This window comes from Rhinopithecus roxellana, chromosome 17 (genome assembly GCF_007565055.1).
Source record: "Rhinopithecus roxellana isolate Shanxi Qingling chromosome 17, ASM756505v1, whole genome shotgun sequence".
NCBI lineage: Eukaryota > Metazoa > Chordata > Mammalia > Primates > Cercopithecidae > Rhinopithecus > Rhinopithecus roxellana.
Window position 1 is genome coordinate 22,761,442 of NC_044565.1, and position 23,935 is coordinate 22,785,376.

Here is a 23,935-nt window from a genome sequence, read left to right on the forward strand (position 1 = left end):
GTATAATTAACACACTGCAGAAAAAGACTTATATGCAAAGCCAATTCACCATCTCTGGAGTCTATGGAATATAGGTAACTTTGAATTAAATGACAATAAGCTACATTTCTCACTTATACCTCGTTTATATTTTTAAAAAATGGAAGGACAGCTGGGCGCAGTGGCTCACGCCTGTAATCCCAGCACTTTGGGAGGCCGAGGTGGATGGATCACCTGAGGACAGGAGTTCGAGACCAGCCTGGCCAACATGGGGAAATCCACGTCTCTACTTAAAATACAAAAATTAGCCGGGTGTGGTAGTGCATGCCTATAGTCCCAGCCTGACCAACATGGCGAAACCCTGCCTCTACTAAAAATACAAAAATTAGCCAGGCATGGTGGCACACACCTGAAGTCCCAGCTACTCAGGAGGCTGAGGCAGAAGAATTGCTTGAACTCAGGAGGCGGAGGCTGCAGTGAGCCAAGATTGTGCCATTGCACTCCAGCCTGGGTGATAGAGTGAGACTCTGTCTCAAAAAAATAAAATAAAATAATAAATACATAAAAACAAAAAAAGGAAGGAAGAAAAAAGGAAGCTTTTCAGTTGCAGGAAAAAACCCTCACAGGGCACTAACCAAGTACACAAGTATAATTATATTAGCATTAACCTTACACTGTATATGACATTATAAGATGTGAAAAATATCTCTAATAATTTTCAGCATACTGGTAAAAATAAGATGGTTTTCCTAAAAAGTCTAACTTTGCATTGTTCCAAACACTAGTTTTTGCTTCATTCCTCTCTCCTCAAAAAACTGTCACTTAAAAAAATGAAATTATTTGCTTCCTTTAACTTAGCACTTACATATTTGCAATCTTGGAAAGCAATGGATAAAAAGTAATGACCCAAAATTACTTGCTTGTCTTTCATACAGCAGTTTATCTTGGTACAAAACTTCAGGCTAGCATTCTTTCAGATTCTGAATTCTAGCTTCTCTGGTGACATGTTGTGACTCTGGCACAGTTCCTTAACCTTCTGACATTATCTCCTCATCTGTAAAATGAAGATGCCTCCCCCTACTTTTTTCTACTTGTCACTCAATACCATCTCCTCTTAAGCTTTTCCCCACCTTCCTGCCGCATCAGGAATCTTCTGGAGCATCCTGCACTCAATTCTCTTGCAGCCCTTAAACATGACTGAAGGCAGGGAAGGGTCTTACAAACCTTTGTATCCCAGTTCTTGGTTTCCCCTCAGATGCCTTGCCACATCTATGCCTTTTGGCTTGACTGGGGAGGTGGAAAGAACAGGAATTGAAGAAGAATCTCCCTCTTTTCTTTTCTTTTTTTCTGAGATGGAGTTTCACTCTTGTCACCCAGGCTGGAGTGCAATGGCACAATTTCGGCTCACTGCAACCTCCCCCTCCCATGTTCAAGCGATTCTCCTGCCTCAGTCTCCAGTAACTGGGATTACAAGTGTGCACCACCACACTCAGCTAATTTTTGTATTTTTAGCAGAGATAGGGTTTCACTATGATGGCCAGGCTGGTCTCGAACTCCTGACCTCAGGTGATCCACCCACCCTGGCCTCCGAAAGTGCTGGGATTACAGGTGTGAGTCACTGAAGTCATTGAGCCCAGCCTTTCTTTCTTTTTTTTTTTTTTTTTTTTTTCCTTTTTCTTTTTTTTAAAGAGATAGGAGGATAGTGCTCTGTCACCCGGGCTGAAGTGCTATGGAACGATCACAGCTCACTGCAGCCTCGAACTCCTGGGCTCAAAAGATTCTCCTGCCACAGCCTTCTGAGAAGCTAGGGCTACAGGCATGTACCACCATGCTCGCCTAATTTTTTTTATTTTTCATTTTATTAGAGATGGGGTCTCGCTATGCTGCCCAGGACAGTCTTGAGCTCCTGGCCTGAGTTAATCCTCCTGTCTCAGCCTCCTGAGTTGCTGACATTACAGGTATAAGCCACTGAACCTGGCTCAAGAATCTAATATTTTTATAAGTCATGAGCAAAAAGCATGTGGGAGGGTAAAGAAGTACATGAGTGTACACGTGTTGTGTGGCGAGACAGAATGGTGTAAACTGCCTAATTTAGGGAGGCTTGTTTTCTGACCAAACCTCAAAGTAACAGGCTATTCACATAGATAACTTGTATGGTCACGGCTGCTTGGGAATACGCAAATACAAGAAATGTCGGAGGGAGGAGCTGCAGACAGAACAATACCAGGTACAAAGCTGGGAGTGAGAGCACAGGCCACATCTATGTAAGGTGGACAGACAGCTGTGCAAAAAGCTGCTTGGACTCCCAGGATTCTCACAGAGAGGGAAGGTTCCCAGTGACTCAGTGGGCCTTCAGGTGCCATCACAATGATGGACATCACTTACATTTGTAGAGCTTAATATCGAATAGTTTCATTCATTATTCAAAAACCCCGGGTTTGGGAATACTAATACAGTTTAACACAATGAAGATCAGAGACCATGAGAATGTGTGACTTGCCCAAAGTCACAGAATAGACATGGTAGAGCCTGGACTCGTCTTTGAAGTTCTCTCTGTAGCTGTCTAGGGGTCTGCCTATCTCCATCAATAAAGGAATATGAGTCTTCACACAGACATGGCCCCAGGGACAATGGTAATGTTATCAGACAGGTTAGCACTGGAAAGAACCTCATATCTTATGTCATTCAGCCTTCTCATTTATGAATGAGGAAACCAGCTCCAGAAAGTTAAGGTAGCTTGCCAAAGATCTCGCAAGTAGGCAAGAGAGCTAGCTAGCTGATTCTAAGGCTCAGATATTTGACCACACTAGAGATTAATTCTTCTGGTTTAACTAAAGTTTTGATTGCTTAAAAACGAAAGGACTCTTAGAAGAGGTCACATCTAAAGCTATTACTGGTCATTTCTGGCCATTGTAAATGAAGAACTTGAGAAAAGGATATAATGGGAGGCGCAAGAAAGGCTATAGGATGCTGACAGTCTATAACTCATGGAGCCTGGAGGCCTTCCATCTGCATCAAGGGCTGGCCCTGATGTCCTTTGTTTTATAAATTCTGTCCTTTCTCTTACAGCTTAATAGAAACACACTGAAGCCAAGTATTGTGATGAGGCATGGAGAAGTACAGCACAGAGAAGAGAGTGCTGAATGCAGGAAACTGTAGAAGTGTTTCTTAAGATCCAAAACCATCAAACTTCACATCAGCATATTGTGACTTAGTGCTGTCTAATGAACAAAGATCTTTTTTCCCCATGAGTTATGAGAAGTAGCTTCTTTGGATGCAAAGGCAAAAGCTATTCTTCTGGGACAGTTCATACCTGAAATGTACAAAGACTGACACTGTTATTCTCAATTATTTAAGGGGACAGACCAATGAAACCCCCAAATTATTTATAAATTGTATTTTAGAAATGATTTAATCTTCCTAAGAAATGTTTGTGAAAAGCAGTGGACAATTCTGAAGAGAAGAAAATGGTCCAGTTTTGCATTAGTTTTGTTTGTTTGGTTTGTTTTGTTTTTGAGATGGAGTTTCGCTCTTGTTGCCCAGGCTGGAGTGCAATGGCGCAATCTCGGCTCACTGCAACCCCCGCTTCCTGGGTTCAAGCAATTCTCCTGTCTCAGCCTCCCAAGTAGCTGGGATTACAGGCGCCTGCCACCACGCCCAGCTAATTTTTTAAATTTTTATTAGAGATGGGTTTCGCCATGTTGGCCAGGCTGGTCTCAAACTCCTGACCTCAGGTGATCCAAAGTGCTGGAATTACAGGTGTGAGCCACCACGCTTGGCCAAGTTTTGCATTAGTTTTTAGGCTTACTCTGATATTTTTAGAACTGACTCCAGACTCTAAACGTGTGTGTGTGCAAGTGCGCGCGCGTGTGGGTGTCTGAGGGAGGTGAACAAGGGTTGAATAACTATCAGGTACTATGTTCAGTACCTGGGTGATGGGCTCAGTTGCACCCCAAACCTCAGCATCATATGCTATGTATCCAGGTAACAAACATGCACACGTATCCCCTAAATCTAGAATATAAGTGGAAGTTATAAAAAAAGATAGAGAGTATCATTTTATTGATTTATTTTTACCTTTTATTGTGATACTATACATTTTTGGAATTTTAGTTGGGGCCTGCAAAATCCCAAAAAATAAAGAGTAAAAGAGCCTGAACTTAAGTTGCCTGATTTTTCTAAGCAATTTTCTCAGCTGTAAACAGATTATGAACTACTTTAAAGTGTTGTTGGGATTAAAAGGGTGTATTTATCAGAATGAATGCGTGTGTATAAATAAAGCGTTTGGTACATAAAAGGGGATTAACGTCTCTTTTAAGTAAGAGGACTAGATGGGCTAGGGGGTCACTAGGCCAGAGGTGCCTGTGATTACGGTAGCGAATATGGGTCAAGCTCCATATTTTACTCAAGTGCCTTGGGTGAGAACAGAATAAGCAGAACTGTTAGAATAAAGTGAAAGGTGGGGATGAGGCAGGACGGTCTAACAGAGAGGTAGACAAGGTACTAAGAACAGGAGACCTGTTCTGCACTAAGTTTGTGTAGTACTTTGGGCAAATCTCTTACTCTCTCTAGATTGAAGTTCTCTTATTGACAAAATGAAAATAAAATGGCCAGGCGGAGTGGCTCACGCTTGTAATCCCAGCACTCCTACCTCAGCCTCCAAGTAACTGGAACTACAGATGCATGCCACTATGCCTGGCTAACTTAAAACTTTTTCTTTTTTTTGAAAATATGGGGTCCCTGTATGTTACCCAGTCTTGTCTCACACTCCTGGCCTCAAGTGATCCACCTATCTCAGCCTCCCAAAGTGCTGGGATTACAGGAGTGAGCCACCATGTCCAGTCCCTCTCTTAAAATATCAAAAGAGATGCTGGCTGGGGGCTCACCCCTGTAATCCCAGCACTTTGGGACACTGAGGTAGGTGGATTACTTGAGGTCAGGAGTTCGAGACCAGCCTGGCCAGCATGGTGAAACACAATCTCTATGAAAAATACAAAAACTAGCCAGGCGTGGTGGCACACGCCTGTAATCCAAGCTACTCGGGGGGCTGAGGCAGGAGAATCGCTTGAAGCCAGGAGGCGGAGGTTGCAGTGAGCTAAGATCGCCACTGCACTCCAGCCTGGGCGACACAGCGAGACTTCGTCTCAAAAAAAAAAAAAGAGGACAGGTATCTACTTATACAGGCTAATAAAACCAAGGGCTTGCTCAAGGCCCATTCTGACTCTAGTTAAGAATATGACCAGGAGGAGTACAACAGGCTGAACGGACAGACGTGGAAGGGCCGAATACAAGCCCCACCAAAAAAGAGGACACAGCTGCTCCAGCCTTGTGGCTTTGGAAATCTATGTTCTGTCTGACTGGGGTGTAAGCCCTGAAGTTTCATGATGAGAGATGATGTTCTAAAACTCTAGTCACCCTAAAAAAGAAATAAAATGAAGTCTAGTCACTCTTAAGAGTTCTCAGCATTGAGAAAGCATTTGTGACATCTACAAGTTGGAAGCAAAAGTCAAACATCATGCCCCATTCCAAGTTCATTTTAGAGATTTAAATCTGCAGAAAGATAAGCTTTCCAGAGTAAAAGCACATATTATGACCAACCTTGGACTTCTCAGTATCACGAGACTGCAACTGGAAATGAAGAAGATGCCAGGCCAAAAGTTATGAGAATGCCCGTCTTGATGACAAACCACTGAGAAAACACAGCTTCTCTTGCTTAACTTCTCAAGAGATGATGAAGTGCCATAAACCAAGAGGCACTTTTTGAAAAAAAGATTTTAATTCTAAGAAGCAGCGCTGATGGGGCAATGATTGCCTTCTTGCTTAGTCTGTGGAAAACCGAGATCAGTACTGCAGAGTTGTTATAAAAATCGTTTCCTCAAATCCTTGTGCATTGTTGGTGGGGATGTAAAATGATGCAGCCTCTATGGAAGACAGTGGTCCTCAAAAAGTTAAAAATAGAATTAGCATATGATCCAGCAATTCCATTTCCGGGTATATACCCAAGAGAATTGAAAGCAGGATCTGGAAGTGATATTTGTACACTCAATGTTCACAGCGGCGTCACTCACAAAAGACAAAAGATGGAAGCAATCCAAGTGTCGATTAACAGATGAAAGGAGAAAGAAAATGTGGTATATACATACAATGGACTATTACTTAGCCTGAGAAGGGAAGAAAATTCTGACATATGCTACAACATGAATGAACCTTAAGGATATGATGCTAAGTGAAATAAGCCAGTCACAAAAGGACAAATACTGTATGATTCCACTTATATTTGGTTCCTAGAGTAGTCAAATTCATAGATACAGAAAATAGAGTGACGGTTGCCAGGGGCTGGGGAGAAGGGGAAATAGAGAGTTGTTGTTTAATGGGTACAGAGTTTCAGTTTTGCAAGATGAAAAAAGGTGGGTGGATGGATGGTAGTGATGGCTGCAAAACAACAAGAATGTACTTAATGCCACTGAACTGTACACTTAGAAATGGTTAAAATGGTAAATCTCATTATGTACATTTTACTACAATTTAAAGAATGATTTAAAAATATTGTCCCCAATTTTCAGAGAAAATTCCTCAATCTTTCTAATATATATCTATGTGTGTGTACATACACACACACACATTTTTTGAGAGACAGGGTCTCGCTCTGTCACACCCAGGCTGGAGTGCAGTGGTGTGATCATAGCTGATTGCAGCCTCAAACTTCTGGGTTCAACGGATCCTCCTGCCTCAGCCTCCCAAGTAGCTAGGACTACAAGCATGCACCACTATGCCTGGCTAATTAAAAAAATGTTTTTTCTTTTTCTTTTTTTTTTTAGAGACAGGGTCTCACCATGTTGCCCAGGCTCATCTCAAACTCCGGGGCTCAAGTGATCCTTTCACTTTGATCCCGCAAAGCGCTGAGATTATAGGCATGAGCCTGGCCCAGCCTCTTTTCTACCATATTTTAAAACGCTGGTACTACTTGTAGCTTATCTGTTTCCTAATGCATACAGAAGGCAAATAAATGGACAAGCAGCATTTGAGCATCAATGAAATACTCTGAGACTCACTAGCCATGCATCATTTGGCAGCTTTGTAAGCATACAAATGTTCATGGCTATGATTTTCATATTCCAGACCTTCTAAGAAAATTGGTTTTATAATGCTTTGAAAAATAAAAGCATTCCTTAAAACAAACCAGCAAACCAACCTATAATTATCCAGTGCCCTTTACCCATAGTTTGACAATCACTGTATCCAGGAAATCTATTTTAATGGCTCTCAGTTGTGCAAAAGTTAAAGGTCTTAAGAGCAAGCTTAATTTCAACAAGAGAAAAATACCACTTTATGATAACTAGGACTGCCTCACTGGGAATAGGGATGTAGAACCAAAGTTGAAATAGCATTTCCCATCTTTATAGTAATTTAAAATTCACATAGAAATTTCAAATATATGATTTCATCTAAACCTTGAGAACACCCCATGAGGTAGGTTTTAGTATTGCCAATTTTAAGGATAAGAACGCACAATTTAAGTGATTTGACCACAATCACCTAGCCACTAATGGCTAGAACTCAGGTCTAACAGTTTCAAATCTATTTTTATATTTCCCAAAGCCTTAAATTTAGCTCTCTGGTCAAAGGCTTTATTGATCTAGGAACTGTCCCAAAGATAAAAGAAACATCCGCTGTTTGGGGACTGTGGGCAAGAGAAGGAATGTGTGGCCGAGCACAGTCAGAACAACACTAAGGCCTCACTTCCTCACCCACACAATGAGGGCGTTACTTGACATTACCACCTACCACTCCCCAGTATCTGTAAGATCAAAGGTACTTGTATGTGATCATTTTAAAAGTATAAAATAAAAATGTTAAAAGTCATTGAAAGGCATGGTCTTCAGGAGACTGAGAGTCCACGAATCTTTTTTTTTTTTTTTGAGATGGAGTCTTACTCTGTCACCCAGGCTGGAGTGCAGTGGCGCGATCTTGGCTCATTCCAATCTCCGCCTCCCGGGTTCAAGCAATTCTTCTGCTTCAGCCTCCTGAGTGGCTGGCACTACAGGTGCCCACCACCATGCCCAGCTAATTTTTGTATTTTTAGTAGAGACGGGGTCCCACCATGTTGGCCAGGTTGGCCTTGAACTCCTGACCTCAGAGCTCTGATCCACCCGCCTCGGCCTCCCAGAGTGCTGGGATTACAGGTGTGAGCTACCATGCCTGGCCAATTCTTTTTTTTTTTTTTTTTTTTTGAGACAGAGTCTTGCTCTGTCGCCCAGGCTACAGTGGAGTAGTGTGATCTCAGCTCACTGGAAACTCCTCCTCCAGGGTTCAAGCAACTCTTCTGTCTCAGTCTTCCGAGTACCTGGGACTACAGGCACATGCCACCATGCCTGGCTAATTTTTTAATTTTTTGTAGAGACAGGGATTTCATCATATTGGTCAGGCTGGTTTCGAACTCCTGACCTCAGGTGATCCACCCGCCTTGACCTCCCAAAGTGCTGGGATTACAGGTGTGAGCCACCACACCCAGCCTTTCATGATTCTTATCATCAGTATAGCTGAGAGTAGAAGATGAACATGTATACAAAACAAAGAAAGAAAACCAGGCAAAAAATCTGACTGGTGTCCATAGTGGGCTGGTGGTGTAACAGACTGCTTGCTTTTTGCAGGGTAAAACCAAATTTGTAGTTTCCCCAGGTTCCAGAGACATGGAACCCTGAGCCCTTTCCTCACTCAATATTTAAAAATGTTAAAAAAAAGGATGCAGTGGCCTTGATATAGAAGCTGTGTAACTGAATGTGCTACAGGCTGAATGTTAAGCAGAATAGTCAAAGCCACCGTGGGTAATATAATATACTTAGCACAATTCTGCAGGACACCGTGAAAGGACGGGGCTAAAGGACCTGCTGAGCCTAGCTACTATTCTCATCAGCCCAGGGGCTGGCAGCTGCCTGACACTGTGGGCTGTGTCTTCCTTTATTCACTCTCAAAGAGTGGGTGTGGGGGGACTGCCCAGGAGTTGGCAGAGGTGCAGATGGAAGGCTATGGAGCCAGTCGTCTGGTGCCCGGGAGCTGGGATAGAAACAGAACGTAATGGGGCCACCTAAAGGCTTCCAGCCTCTGGTTTTATTTCATTCATTTGTCTGATCTGTAAATACTCATTGAGTGAATACAGGCAGTGTCCTTGGCACAGCTGATACAGGTGGTAAATAAGACAGATGAGGCCCCTCCCTCAGACAGTGATAAGATGGGGAAAGACAGACTATGTCCTGATAAGGACTTCTTCTATGAAGAAAAAGTGCCAGGGCATGTGATTGGGAGTGCCCATTGGACCACACTGGGCCTTCTGAGCAGACGGCATTTAAACTGAGACCCACAAGTCGAATGACACAAGGGAACAAAGCTGAAGGGAAGGCTTTCCAAGCTGAGCACCAGCAAGTGCAAAGTCCCCGGGGTGGGAACGAGCTTAGCTTGTTGGAAGAAAGACAAGATGGAGAGGAAGAGCGCTATCAGCTGAGATTAGAGGGGCAGGCAAGGGCCACACCACTTGGGGCCTTGCAGGTTGCAGTAAGCAGCCTGGATTTTACGCCCCACTCAGTGATATGAGAATTCGCCAGCACACAAAAGAGTTAACTGTCTAACTCATGTTTTCAACAGATGAGTCTGGTCTGACAGAGCAGAAAGTAAATAGCACACTCCTGGAGTTCTCTATTAAAATGTCTCATTTTAGTTGATCTTTCCACTGAAACCCAAGAGAGGTCTTGGCTTAATTGGTATTAAAGTGTATACCAGTAACATTTCAGCAGGAATCCACAGGTATGAAAGAAGCATGGAGGACCAGGAGACAGGAAAGATGACAAGAAGGCAGGCAGGATGGCAGCCAGCTGGCTCTGGTGGCCCCAGACGCATTTCCACAAGCTAGAGCCGATTTCCTGAGCCACCTGGGGCATGTGCCTGGTTCTTCAACCCTGATCCAGAGGACTCCTGTGACAGCTGCATAGGACAGTTACTTGCCTGAGGGCCCTCATCCTCTGCCCTGTGCAAAGAGGCCTTCCTCCTGGCTTCTGCAGCCCATGAGCTACCTAAGCAACAGCAAAGCAAGAACCTGAAGGGGTGTCAAAACGAGAATGCCTCCATCACCTCTTTCCCTTGTCTGATCCCATGATTACCAAAACAGGGAGGAAAAGACAGTCAGCCCCAGCTGGAGTTTACAGCCCACACTTTTCTAACCTTCTGTTCAAAATGAACTTGTCCAAGTACTGCCAGGCATACCTGAAAAGTGCAAAGGAAGAAAGCGCCTCTATTTCATTCCTTTCTTCCTTTTAACTACCCTGTATTGAATCATTCCTTAGTAGTTTTCGATAATTTTAGGCTACATCTAGGTCCAGTAAGCTATTCAGTTATAGAGTACCACCTGATCAAGGCAAGTGCTTGCTTCTCCTTAGAGGGGTAAACAAATTTGTCTAAAAATAAAAAATAAAAACTGCCTTGGTACCCTAGCTGCAGTCTGTCTTAGTAAGTGATGGTGGGAAGACTTGGTAAAGGATATGAACATCGCAATCACTCCAATCTTGAAGCAAGCAATCAAATACCTGTAATATTTTGGGAGAGAAAAAGAACCAAGCCAGTCCTATCAGTTCAAGGTCAAGAGTTGGCAGGGGCAACAGCGGGAAAAAAGGACAAATGATCAGAAGCAAAACAACTGTCAACTGCTTCTAAGGAGCTGGAACAATTTGCTTTTGTGAAGAGACTGACAGATAAGAGAAAGGACGGCTACTCTTTCCCACATCACTCCTCCCACCAAAAAGAGTCGGGGAAGAAGGCTGGAAGGAAAAGTTTTGGCAACTTGAACTCCAAATGGGAAGCATCCAGTCCCTGTTCCAAAAGTTCTTTCCGTCAGAACACACCAACCACTTTCTACTTTTTAGACTGCTACTTAAAACTGAGATATGGTGGACTACAAGAGATATTGAAACTCCTGCAGTCCAATGCACTTCACCGATGAAGATCTAAGCCCAGAAGGTTTTTCAGGTAGGGGCAGAGGCTGGAAGGGAACCCAGGTTTCCTGACTCACATTCCCTATTAATTATTATCACATTTCCTAATTTTTATTATGTGTTTTTATATTATAAAATAAAAAGGCATTATAGAAAAGTAAGAACTGAACAAAAGTCACCCACAATCCCATTATCACACTACCACCACTATTCATATTTTGCTCACTTTATCATGTGCTTACAGGCTCCCCGCCATTGCTATAATCACCTTTAACACCATCAAGGATGAAAAACTGAACACTGATATAATATGGAAATCAATCTGGGATAACCTGAACTGATTTTATCTTTGCTAAGGGCTAGTACCCTCCAAGACAAGTTTACCCCTCTTATTGAGTAAAACTATGCAACAGCAGCCTATTATTAGGGCTTGGAATTCAGATCCTTTTCATGGGGTGTTTAAGGCAGAACTTTCCACAGGGCCTGGGACATGCAAATCAAGCTGTTTAACCTCAGAACATTTCTATTTACCTACCTGGTGCATCAGGTACTTGAAGAGGAATGAAAGGATCAGACACACTTAGAAGCGGGAGGCCAGAGTCCACAGTCTGCCCACCCTTCCTTTTTTCAGCTGGAGTTAGGGTGGAGGGGAAGGAGGAGTCAGGAGAGAAAAAAAGAGAAAAGCAAAAACACCAAGTAAATCTAGGTAAGTTTACCCTCTATTAATGCAACAGCTCAAACTACAGAGTAAGTCTAAGCCTAGAATAAAAGGGGACGAGTGGCTGTAGCCCAGTGAACAGCAAAGTATCTATGAGATATTCAACCTGGTCCCCTCCCCGACTTTTTTTTTTTTTTTTTTTTTTTGAGATGAAGTCTCGCTCTTGTCCACCAGGCTAGAGTGCAATGGTGCAATCTTGGCTCACTGCAACCTCCGCCTCCCCAGTTCAAGCGATTCTCCTGCCTCAGCCTCCTGAGTCGCCCACCACCACGCATGGCTAATTTTTGTATTTTTAGTAGAGACAGGGTTTCACCATGTTGGTCAGGCTGGTCTCCAACTCCTGATCTCAGGTGATCCGCCTGCCTCAGCCTCCCAAAGTGCTAGGATTACAGGCGTGAGCTACCGTGCCCGGCTCAGCCTGGTCCTTGTAACATATTATGAGATGCAATTAACGATAAAATCAGGGTATTCATATGTCTGAAATTCCACTTCTTTCTTGGATATACTGCAATCTATAGTATCTCTTTCAGAATGTCTAGAGGAGATATTGTACATATCACACATTTTAGCGCATAAACAAACATTATCTGTTTTGTAATCTAGCATGTGTATAGGTACTTCCTATGTATCTATCACCCTCTTGAGGTCCTTTAAGGACTAAGTCCTACTATATCACCATGATGTCTAATACAGTGATAGGCAGACACACAGAAAGGGGAAGAAATAGACTTCTTGCCTATTGCAAAGTTAGACAAGCCCTAATCTCTGTACTATATTTAACATACGATTGGCATTCATTCTATATTTGGCAAAATATAGATTTACAGAAATCTATACACCCTATGGAATAACAGAGCTTGATGTGGTCTCAGAATTTTCTGGCACAATTTTCTTATTTCCCATAAAAGAAAATGAAGCCTAAAAGTTAAAGACTAGCCAGAGGTAGGATCAGAAGCCAGGTTTCTTGGTTTCCACATGATCATTGTTTTTATTTTCTTTTTTCTCTAAGAGACTGGGGTCTTGCTGTGTTAACCAGGCTGGACTTAAACTCCTGGGCTCAAGCGATCCTCCCACTGCAGCCTCCCTAGTAGCTGGGGACTACAGGCACACACCACCACATGCAGCTTTATATTATCATTCTTTTCTTTTCTTTCTTTTTTAATTTTTGAGACGGAGTCTTGCTCTGTCACCCAGGCTAGTGTGGCTCAATCTCGGCTCACTGCAACCTCTGCCTCCCAGGTTCAGGCAATTCTCTGCCTCAGCCTCTCTGCCAGGTGGCAGGCACCTGGGATTACAGGCGCCTGCCACCACACCGGGCTAATTTTTGTATTTTTTAGTAGAAACGGAGTTTCACCATGTTGGCCAGGCTGATCTTGAATTCCTGACCTTGTGATCCACCTGTCTCGGCCTCCCAAAGTGCTGGGATTACAGGCGTGAGCCACTGTGCCTGGCCACACATTATCATTCTTTACTCCGCATTTTAGTATTCAGTTTGTTCATTAATTAAAATCTCACTTTGTCAGCTGTCTTTCTAGAAAAAAAAAAAAAAGCGTAATTTTGTTTCTATAAAGTGGGTTTTTAAAAAACGTTTTATTTTGAAGTAATACAGAATCACAAGAAGTTCCTGCACATAGAGTCCTGTGAACCCAGCAACCAGTTTCCCCCAATGATGTCTTCTATAAACTGTAGCCGGAGATCACCAACATCGGCACAGTACTGCGGCCCTAGGCTCCTCGGTGCTCACCGGTTGTTACGTGGCCCTATTTGTGCATGTGCGTACTATTCTTTTCTTCTTCCCTCAGTGTCGAGGTCACCCATACCTCTGGCTCTGGGACCCCACCCGCACCCTCTGCTCCGTTCTCCCTCCACATCACCTCACCCCACCCCACTCATGTCTCTCTGCCTCTTTTCATCTCGCTGCCTGGACATCCCTGTCTTTCTCAATGACCCCTGAATCCCTCCTTCTCAGCCTGAGTGGTGCTGGGTTGAATTTGGAAATCGTAGGGCTCAGCATCCCCTCTACTAATCCCCTTGGCCTGGGCCATCAGATGGGGGACATTTCTTTTCACCTCTCTTGGCCTCACTGTTGTGTCTGTAAAATGGGCTTGTGGAGGAGTCAAAGTGCTGGGCATGTGTGGGCATCACTGGCAGCATCTCCGTGGGCACCTGGCTCTGATTTCCTTCTTTCCCTGTCTCGGACTTTACCTGTCTCTGAATCTTGGTCTCTCTCCAGTTCTGCCTCTGGCATGAGGAGGATGCTCTGGGGTCTACTGGGCAGCTGTGATGAGGTGGGAGAGTTTCCACCCCACCCACCTCTATTCCACATTTCTCGTAGTCAGTGGCTGACCAGGCGTCTCTCTTCCCACCTCCCCTGCCCCCGAGAGCCCAGTGCCCCAGTCCCTTGCCCTTGCCTACTCAGTACCCAGCATCTCTTGAATAGACTCTGCCACTGTCACAGCAGCCACCTCTGCCACCCTTAATGCTACCTCCTCAGGGCCAGCAAGATGTAGTCTGAGATGCATGATAAAGTGGAAGGCAAAGGTAGGATTGCTGGATGGACCGGCAACCTTTCCAGCACCTGGAATCTGGCCGCCTCCTTTGCATCCTGGCTTCAAAGACATATGGGCTTTCACTCCAGAGGCCCTTGAAATGTGGGAACCCAGTGCCCCAGGCCCAGACATGGAGGAGGCGGCATGTGTGATGCCTACCATTCCTCAGGTGTGCAGGAACCTCCAGCCCCAGCTCAACCAGATGGGTAACAGGCAAGGGCAACAGGGACAGACTGGGGTGTTAATGCCCAGATGTGGCAGAAGGGAATGGGGAGGTGCAGTGGCATCCCCTCAGTGGGTAACCTCCTCCGTCACCTCCACAGCTATGTCCTACCCAGGGGTCGGTCAGCCCCAGTGTGCCAGCAGTTGCCACCAGACCCAGCTCAGTGACTGTCACACTGGACTCTCAGGACTGTGAGCATCTGCCCTCTTCATCTCCAGGTCTGCCCTGGGAAGTGGGGATGGGAGGCAAGGTCACCTCCAACCCCCACTGACACACTACCAACTCCACCTGTGTGTATAGTTCTTTGCAACTTGACTCTATGTGTAGATTAGAATGAGCACCACTGCAATCACGATACAGAACTGTTCCATGAAACCAAAGACCTCCTCATTCTACTCCTTTGTAGTCACACCCACCACTTATTCCTGTTACTATTCTTTGGAAACCACTATTCTGTTCTCAGTCTCTATAATTTTGTTATTAAAATGAGTTTTAAACTAAGTTTCTTTAAAGGTAGGAGGAGGAAAAGAAAGATAAAATAACTGCTTCTAAGTCCCTGAAATATTTTAAAATGACACAATGAAACATATTTAAAAGAAAAAAAGCAAACTGTAAAACTGAATACGCGGTGTAGGTCATATTTGAAAAAAATTTATATGCAGAAATAAAATTCTAGATAGAAATACTGTAAAATGTCAGCAAATGCTCTTCTCTCAAGGTGGGGTTATAAGATTTTATTTTCTTTACTTCGGGCCTTATTCATTTCTGCACATTTTTATAAATGAACATGTGTAACTTACACACAGGAAAACATATTATTAATTAATAAAGAGGCACCACATGAAGTTTTAAATGTTTGCCGGTTTTTCCTCCAATGTATAGACACAGTCCATCATTTTTGCAGCTTTTACCATACAAATGTTTAATATAGCCCCGTGCCATCCTCCCGAACCCATTATGAAATTTCCTGCTTAGTTTCTCCTTTGATCAGTCAGAAGGTTTAAAATCTGTAAACAGTCTGAGTTCAGTTAGAAAATTTATAGAAAATGATGTCATCATGCCCTTTGTACAAATGAGAGCAAATGAGTTCCTGGGATCTAGACATAATTTTCTTTCATTTGTAAAGAATGAAGGTGTCACAGAAAGGAAACATTTACACTGCAAACAAGAGAGAGGGGAAAATATCAAATGTTCATAGTAAAAGACCAGATAAACTGAGGAAACTATGAAGACACTTTTTAATGTTTGCAAAAGCTTAGTGTTGCTGGTTTATGAGATTCCTGAGACGTGGATATAACTACAGTTTTTGATCTGGGCTACAGGTACAAATCTCTATTCTGTCATTATCCAGCTGTGCCCTTGAGCAGGTGGTCTTTGTGAGGATCACCTGAGATAATGAGCAAGAAAAGTGCTTACCCAGTGGGTTTAACATGCCTCATGTGCTTGATACATGTTCAGTGTTATTACTGTCATAACTTTACTCAAACATGTTTGTGGCTGTGCCTTTAAATCCCTTAAAAAAATACACACATACACACACACACACACACACACTCATTTGCAGCCTTCAGAGTAAATATAAAGTAGTGGAAAGGCAGAAACAAAAACAAAATAAATCTCATTAAAAAACAGCTCACACAAACAATGAAACATAACCATGTGTAATAGATGAGAACTAGGCATTAAAACTGGGGTTGGTAGGGTGAGCAGATGGAAAATGATCAGGGACCTTCATTGTTAATGCTGGTGAATCCAAGGTCCTAAGCTTTGGCACAAAGCAACCCTTCTTATTCATTAAACACATCTGTGTGGAGCCAAACATTGTGCCAAACTCTGGGATTCGGCAGCAAAGAAGACTCTCAGGGCTTATTCTGTGACCCTCTTTCCAGACAAACTATATTCTACCCAGGTCCATGGCTAATCATCATTTCAATGTTCTCTTTCAGGGACAACAGTCAGTGCTTCACACATTTGATATGTTTGGTCAACTCTGTGGCATATCAAACTTCAAGCAGCATGAACTGGTTTTGGAACACTTTCAAATTTCACCAAAATATCAATATACTTATAAAATTTACACAAACAAAGCTAAAAGTGAAACAAAAATTTTTAACTACTTAATAATGAAAAGCATAACTCCAAAATAATAATGAGAATATCATACGAAGATTTATGAGCTATGGTTAAACTCCACACAACTCCATTTTTTTTTTTTTTACTAGGGAAATACACACTTATTAGAAAGCATTCTCAATAAACAGAGTAAACTTCAAAGGTTGAAGTGAGGCAACTGGAGAAAGAGAAAACAGGACATTGGAATATTTTCACATGACAAAGCCTCCCTGAAGATTATAATTAGCCTCCCTCCCCACTTTTGTGCTGGGTGAAAATGACTGTCAAATTGTGAAGAAAAACTCACAGCCCAAGTACTTTATTTTTTAAAAAAGAATTTGAAAATATATTACTATGGGTTCCTCTTAATATCACCAAAGCAAATAGAAGAAAAACAAGAAAATGGCCAGGCACGGTGGCTCATGCCTGTAATCCCAGCATTTGGGAGGCCGAGGTGGGTGGATCACCTGAGGTCAGGAGTTTGAGACCAGCCTGGCCAATATGGTGAAACCCCGTCTCTACTAAAAATACAAAACATTAGCCAGGCATGGTGGCATGCACCTGTTGTCCCAGCTGCTTGGGAGGCTGAGACAGGAGAATTGCTTGAACCCAGGAGGCGGAGGTTGCAGTGAACAGAGATCCCACCACTGCACTCCAGCCTGGGCAACACAGTGAGACAATGTCTCAAATAAACAAACATGAAAATGTAATAAAGATAAAAGCAAAAGTTAAATAATAAAAAAGAAAACAGAAGATTGTATAAATCTAAGTGTTGTCTCTGAAAATATAATAAAACATCCAACCTCTAGCTAGAGTTACCAAGAAAAAGAGGAACACAGATACATACAATTAAAATTAATGTACACAGATATTAAAAGATACATACATATTGTTGTACTTTAATGAAAAATTTTACAACCGCAGATGATTTTCTAGGAAAGGATAACATGTGACATATGAAGAACACTTACAAAATGAATCTAAAAGGCAAAGGACACAACACAACTCTCAAAGAACTAAAAATGGGTCAGTAAATAAGGTTCTCTGGCTGGGCACGGTGGCTCATGTCTGTAATCCCAGCACTTTGGGTGGCTGAGGCGGGCAGATCATCTGAGGTCAGGAGTTCGAGACCAGCCTGACCAACATGGAGAAACCCCGTCTACTAAGTAAAGTACAAAATTAGCCTGGCGTGGTGGTTCATGCCTGTAATCCCAGCTACCTGGGAGGCTGAGGCAGGAGAATCGCTTGAACCCAGGAGGCAGAGGTTGCAGTGAGCCGAGATTGCGCCATTGTACTCCAGCCTGGACAACAAGAGCAAAACTGTCTCAAAATAAATAAATAAATAAATAAAATAAAAATAAGGTTCTCTGTCTACCGTCTTTGGCCTGGGCTGTGCTGGGCTGGGTGGAGAAATGGTAGGGAAAATGACTCTCATTCACTATTAATTGAAATAAAATTTATATAGCTTTCTTAGAGTACAACTTGAAAATATGTATAAAAAATCTTAAAACATACATACTTTTGATTTAGCACATAGTCTCTTAGAAGTTATCTTAAAGAAACTGTAAAGGATATAAACAAAAATTTAGCTTCAAGAATATTTATATGGTGAAAAATTGGTAACAATGCAAATATTCATAAAAGAGGATATTAAATAAATGTTACCATTCTTCCACAAACAATCATATTGTAGATTAATATTTATTGACACGGAAACTGCTAATTTCCAGAAGACATTTAAAAATGAATAGCAAACTGGGTCACAGACAGCCCTTCAGTACAGTTTACAGCAAAGACTGCACAGGCCATATTGGTCACAGTGCAATGAAAACATAACATAAGTAACTTTTGGTTAAAGAAGAAATTGAAACTTCTATTTAAAAATATCCAGAAAATAAGAATAAGAGAATATTATATATCAAATATTATGAAACGACAACGTTCTATTCACAAATAAATTTATGAGGTTAGAAAAACTACTAACATTCCTAAAGAAAGCAGGCAGAAAGAATATATGATAAGGTTAAAAGTAAACACTAATCAGTATAATTAAAAAGATCACTTTTAGAAGCATGCCAAATTCTATATCTTACAAAGAATACTTTCAAAAATTCACATTCATTGCTGAAGTATTTATAATAGTAAATACTGAAATAAAGTTAATGTTAAGAAAGGTGTGATTGGTTAAATACACTAGGATATATCATACATCTAGTGTATCCTAGAAGTTTTGTTTTCGTTTTGTTTTTTTTTATCAGACAGGATCTCACTCTGTTGCCCAGGCTAGAAAGCAGTGTTGTAACCTCAGCTCAATGCAACCTCTGCCTCCTGGGGTCAAGGGATCCTCCCACCTTAACCACCTGAGTAGCTGGGATTACAGGTGTGTGCCACCACGCCCGGCTAACTTTTGTATTTTTTGGTAGAGACCAGGTTTCACCATGTTGGCCAGCGATCTGCCCACCTCAGCTTCTCAAAGTGCTGGGATTACAGGCGTGAGCCACCGTGCCTGGCCATACAATGGAATTTAATGCAGGTACTTTTTAAAAATTATACTTTAACAAAATTAGCTGGGCATGGTGGCACATGCCTGTGATCCCAGCTATTCGGGAGACTGAGGCAGGAGAATCATTTGAACCTGGGAGGTGGTGGTTGCAGTTAGCCAAGATCTCGCCATTGCACTCCAGCCCCAGCAACAAGAGCGAAACTCCGTCTAAAAAAAAAAAAAAAAAAAAAAAAAAAAATTATATTTTAGGGGCTTCTTTAATGATGTAAGAGAAATGTGCCAGGTTCATTAAATGAAAAAATTAGGCTTCAAAATATGTCTATAAAGATGCATATCAGGTTGGGTGTGGTAGCTCATGCCTGTAACCTCAGCACTTTGGGAGGCCGAGGCAGGCGGATCACTTGAGGTCAGGAGTTTGAGATCAGCCTGGTCAACATGGTGAAACTCCGTCTCTACTAAAAATACAAAAATTAGCCGGCCGTAGTGGCACACATCTGTAGTCTCAGCTACTTGGGAGGCTTGAGGCATGAGAATCGCTTGAACCTGGGAGGCAGAGGTTGCAGTGAGCTGAGATTGTGCCATTGCACTCCAGCCTGGGCAACAGAATGAGACACCGTCTCAAAAAAAAAAAAAAAAAAAGATGCATATCAGAGTCTGAGAGTCTTAAGCAGGGGGCCAAAGAGCATACAAAATTGTGGTCATGTGGCCAGGCACAGTGGCTCACGCCTGTAATCCCCTGTAATCCCAGCACTTTCGGAGGCTGAGACAGGCAGATGACCTGAGGTCAGGAGTTCAAGATCAGCCTGGTCAACATGGTGACACCCCGCCTCTACAAACACAAAAAAATCAGCCGGGCATGATGGCAGGTGCCTGTAATCCCAGCTACTCTGGAGGCTGAGGCGGGAGAATCACTTGAACCTGGGAGGCGGAGGTTGCAGTGAGCCAAGATTGAGCCATTGAACTCCAGCCTGGGCTATAGAGCAAGACTCTGTCTCAAAAAAAAAAAAAAAAAAAAAAAAAAAATTGTGGTCATGTGTATTTTGGTCAGGGAGACCTACAACTTTCATTAGCTTCACAAAGATATCTGTGACTCTCAAAAGGAGGTCAAATGCCACTAACAGACATCAAGATGGTATCCCTGGGCTATCTCTTGGTGGTGGGGTCATGAAGAATTTTAACTTTCTTTCCTATGAATTACTAACTTTTATACAATAAAAATGTATAATTTTTTATTAATAGAAGGGAAAAGTTTGTCTCTTATGATTGCTTCTATACTTTTAACAAAGTCTCATTAAAAGAATATCTCCCTCCTTTTTTTAGAAGTCTCATTAAAAAAACACCTCTCTCCTTCCCAACAGCATGTGCACGCACGCGCGTGCCCACACACACACACACGCCCACACACACAGACACACGCGTGCGCGTGCGCGCCCACACACACAGTTTAGAGGAATGTTAGATATAACAGAACATTTAATTTTTAAAATTCTTCACGTCATCTCAGAAACCTAAGAAATTACAAGCAATGAACATTGGGTATTTCTCAAATCTAGAAATACTTGCTTAAGACATGCCTGTGGACTAGAGAGAACAAGTCCTGCATATTACTGCCAGACTGTCCTGCCACTTAAATTTAAAGTGGTCCTAGATCTTTATCCCTTTTTGATCAGAAACCTTTTCAATTAAAGAAAGTAAGTTTTAAATTAAATAGACCATGAAAAAAAAAAAAAAAATATATATATATATATACATGTTACTGCCAGGATTTGGGTTTCACTGGCATGCTAGAGTTATCTGTGGAGTGAAAAACAGTGTGAAGGTAACAACAGTGAACCTCATGTTCCAGCTATTTGCCATACTAACCAGTTCCAGCAGAAAATGAGGTCGTAGCAAAAGCATCACCTTGGGTTGATTGAAAGCCTGGGATCAAACTCTCAGCTGAGCCTCCAAGCTTCTCAGGATGTTTGCCTGGGGAGACAAAACACCACTCAGTTCATTCTAGCAGAATCTTGTGAGGCACACACACCGCAGAGGTGAGGGGCATTCTCTGAACTGACTTCTGGACTTGACTACTTTTACTGCATTACGGCGACACATTCAAAGGTCCTTGTCTAGTCATTGCAATAACTGAGAGAACAGCTGAGAAAAAAAAGGAGACTGTTAAGAATCAAAAGAGAGCATATCATCAGTTTTGCAAGATGAAAAGGGTTCTGGAGATTGCTTGGTTGCACAACAGTGTGAATGTACTTAACACTACAGAACTGTACATTTAATGCCTCCCGCCCTCACTTGTAATCTATTCACTTTATATAGCTCTAATGAGTTTGATGATCTGCTTTCCATGTTGGAAGCAGTTTAGGAGAGTAAATGAGAAGAGGGAGTGGTGGAGATGGCAATAATGAGATGTTATGAGGGATAAGCATAATGACAGTAGCTTAATGTGAAAGCTGACAGCTGAACAGTAAAGAAAAGGGAGAGGAAATTATTAAAACTCAGGGGCTAGTTATTTGGGTGCAAAAATACTACAATTTTCAATAGTCTATGGAGGTATTTCTATTTACAGTCCAGAATAACAACTGGTATACATAACAATGAAACAAAGTTGCCAAAGAAAGTTAAGTACTATGCCCTGTCTTCTGTTCAAAAAAGCAAGAAAGTAATAGGAAGTTTTTTTAACAGACAGGGTCTCACTCACTCCATCACCCAGGCTAGAGTGCAGGGGTAAATTCATAGCCCACTGCAGCGTCGACCTCTTGGGCTCAAGTGATCCTTTCACCTCAGCCTCCCAAGTAGCTGGGACTACAGATGTGTGCCAGGATGCCCAGCTAATTTTTTAAATTTTTTGTAGAGATGGGATCTTGGCATGTTTCCCAGGCTGATCTTGAACTCCTAGGCTCAAGTGATTCTCTTGCCTCAGCCTCCCAAAGCACTGGGTTACAGGCCCAAGTCACCACAACTGGCCTTGGAGTTTTAAAAGATTTCTATTAAATGATAGTTAAAGCCACAATGTTTGGCCAATAGCTCATACCACTCAATTGGTTCTCATCACTCCTTTACCCTGTGCCCTTATCTACATTGAGAGTACTCTTTTTATTAGAGTACTCGCTAACATTATTAGAATTATTAGAATTATGCATATTAGAATTTGTTCCAAAGTGTGTGCATGTGCCTCTGTGTGTGTGTGTGTGTGTGTCCTGCCTTCCAAAGTAGACTGTTCTTCAGCAGAAGTATATCTTCTATTTATTTAATCATCTTTCTGTGTAATACAGTAATACAGAACTCTGATCATAGTGAAAGAAAGATTCAGTGTCCATGTGAAGGCACATTCATGGACAAGCGGTGCCAACTTTCTGGGACAATAAACCAACCTAGGATAAGGGAACCATCACACTCCTCCAAGGAGGGACCATGCCTGATGCTGTTATCCTGGACTATGTCACAAACCTTTCCTACAAGTTTCTTCCCTAAGCATCACACTCTCCTTGCTGCCAGCCACAATAGATCAGGATTTCCTGAAGATGAGGACTTCAGGGCCATGGTAAAAATAAAAACCAATTTGTATGCATACTTCGAAATCAAGCCTTATGGAAAGGCCCAAGCCTACGTTTTCACATGCATACCCTTCTAGAGTTACGATTCTTTCTCATTCCTGGTTATTTCTTACAATCAAGAAGCACAAAAAAAGACACAGCTTACTCACCTTCCCCCAGCTTGGCAAAGTCCTTGTTTAGTAGTTCTTCAGCTGTGAGTTTGGAGAAATTATCGTCATCGAAGGGATTCCACGTAGAACCTTCTGAAGGATTATAAACGTTTTGTTGAGAGGTCCGAGGAGAGCCTGATGGAGTGGTGGTTGCAGACCTAGGTAGGTTCCCACCCCCACGAAACAAAAAGATATAAAAGTTGAACAAAACAAAAAGGGTCAACTTATTTTCTCTTTGTTTCAGGATCAAATTCTTTTCTGGGTCAAACTTTCATTTTCCAGGTCAAACCTTCATTTTCCACCATAGTTTTTTTTTTTTTTTTTTTTTTTTTTTTTTTTTTTAAGGCAGAGTTTTGCTCTTTCACCCAGGCTGGAATACAATGGTGTGATCTCGACTCACTGAAACCTCCGTCTCCCTGGTTCAAGCGATCCTCCTGCCTCAGCCTCCTGAGTAGCTGGGATTACAGGCACCCGCCACCACACCTGGCTAATTTTTGTATTTTTAGTAGAGACAAGGTTTCACCATGTTGGCCAGACTGGTCTTGAACTCCTGATCTCAGGTGATCCACCCCGCCTTGGACTCCCAAAGTGCTAGGATTACAGGCGTGAGCCACTGTGCCCGGCCCACAGTGTTTTCCTAAAAGGGCTTTCCACAGCACCTGAACAATTTCCACAGATACCCATTCCACTTTATGAAATGAATGTCTCCTTTCCTTCATTTTCTCCTTTCCTTCATTTCCTCACTCACTACCTCCCACTACTTTCTTAATCTCTTGCTTAGCTTTTTAGTCTTATCTGCAAGTTGTTTCAGTTCAGGATCTAAAAGCAACCTGTTCTTAGACTTGTGTACCTTGTGGTGACCACCATAACATCTATAATAACTGATCCCTAGATGGGCAGGAAAGAGGTCTAGTTAGGCTGTCTCTCATCTCTCAGGATCCAGCATGCATAGAGTTAAGGGCCACCATCACAATTAAAAAGAAATAAAGACAGTTAACACTACTTTGTGCATCTAAGTATCATGATATAATTTTCTTATAAAGTCTCTCTTAACTTCATTGAAAGATGTTAACTTTAGAGTGCATGGTTCCAAGCCAGTTAAGGGTCTGAAATTGCATTTACTCAACACTCATCAAAATCTACTCGTCAGGCACAGAACCAGTCACTGGGTT

The 23,935-nt window shown here is 42.3% G+C and overlaps 1 protein-coding gene across 14 annotated transcripts in view; it reads right to left on the minus strand.

Annotated features, from left to right (window-relative positions):
• The window catches only part of AAK1 (AP2 associated kinase 1), a 182,025-nt gene that overhangs the window by 20,974 nt on the left and 137,116 nt on the right, over window positions 1-23,935 (minus strand). For 11 of the 14 annotated variants that reach the window (XM_030920851.1, XM_030920852.1, XM_030920860.1 and 8 more), the window contains 3 exons: window positions 22,764-22,921; window positions 20,927-21,031; window positions 11,494-11,589 (listed from right to left, as the gene is read on the minus strand). In XM_030920851.1, the coding sequence (XP_030776711.1) occupies window positions 11,494-11,589; window positions 20,927-21,031; window positions 22,764-22,921 (359 nt within the window). The remainder of the gene's footprint in view (window positions 1-11,493; window positions 11,590-20,926; window positions 21,032-22,763; window positions 22,922-23,935) is intronic. The other 3 variants (XM_030920861.1, XM_030920859.1, XM_030920855.1) reach the window with 1 other exon arrangement.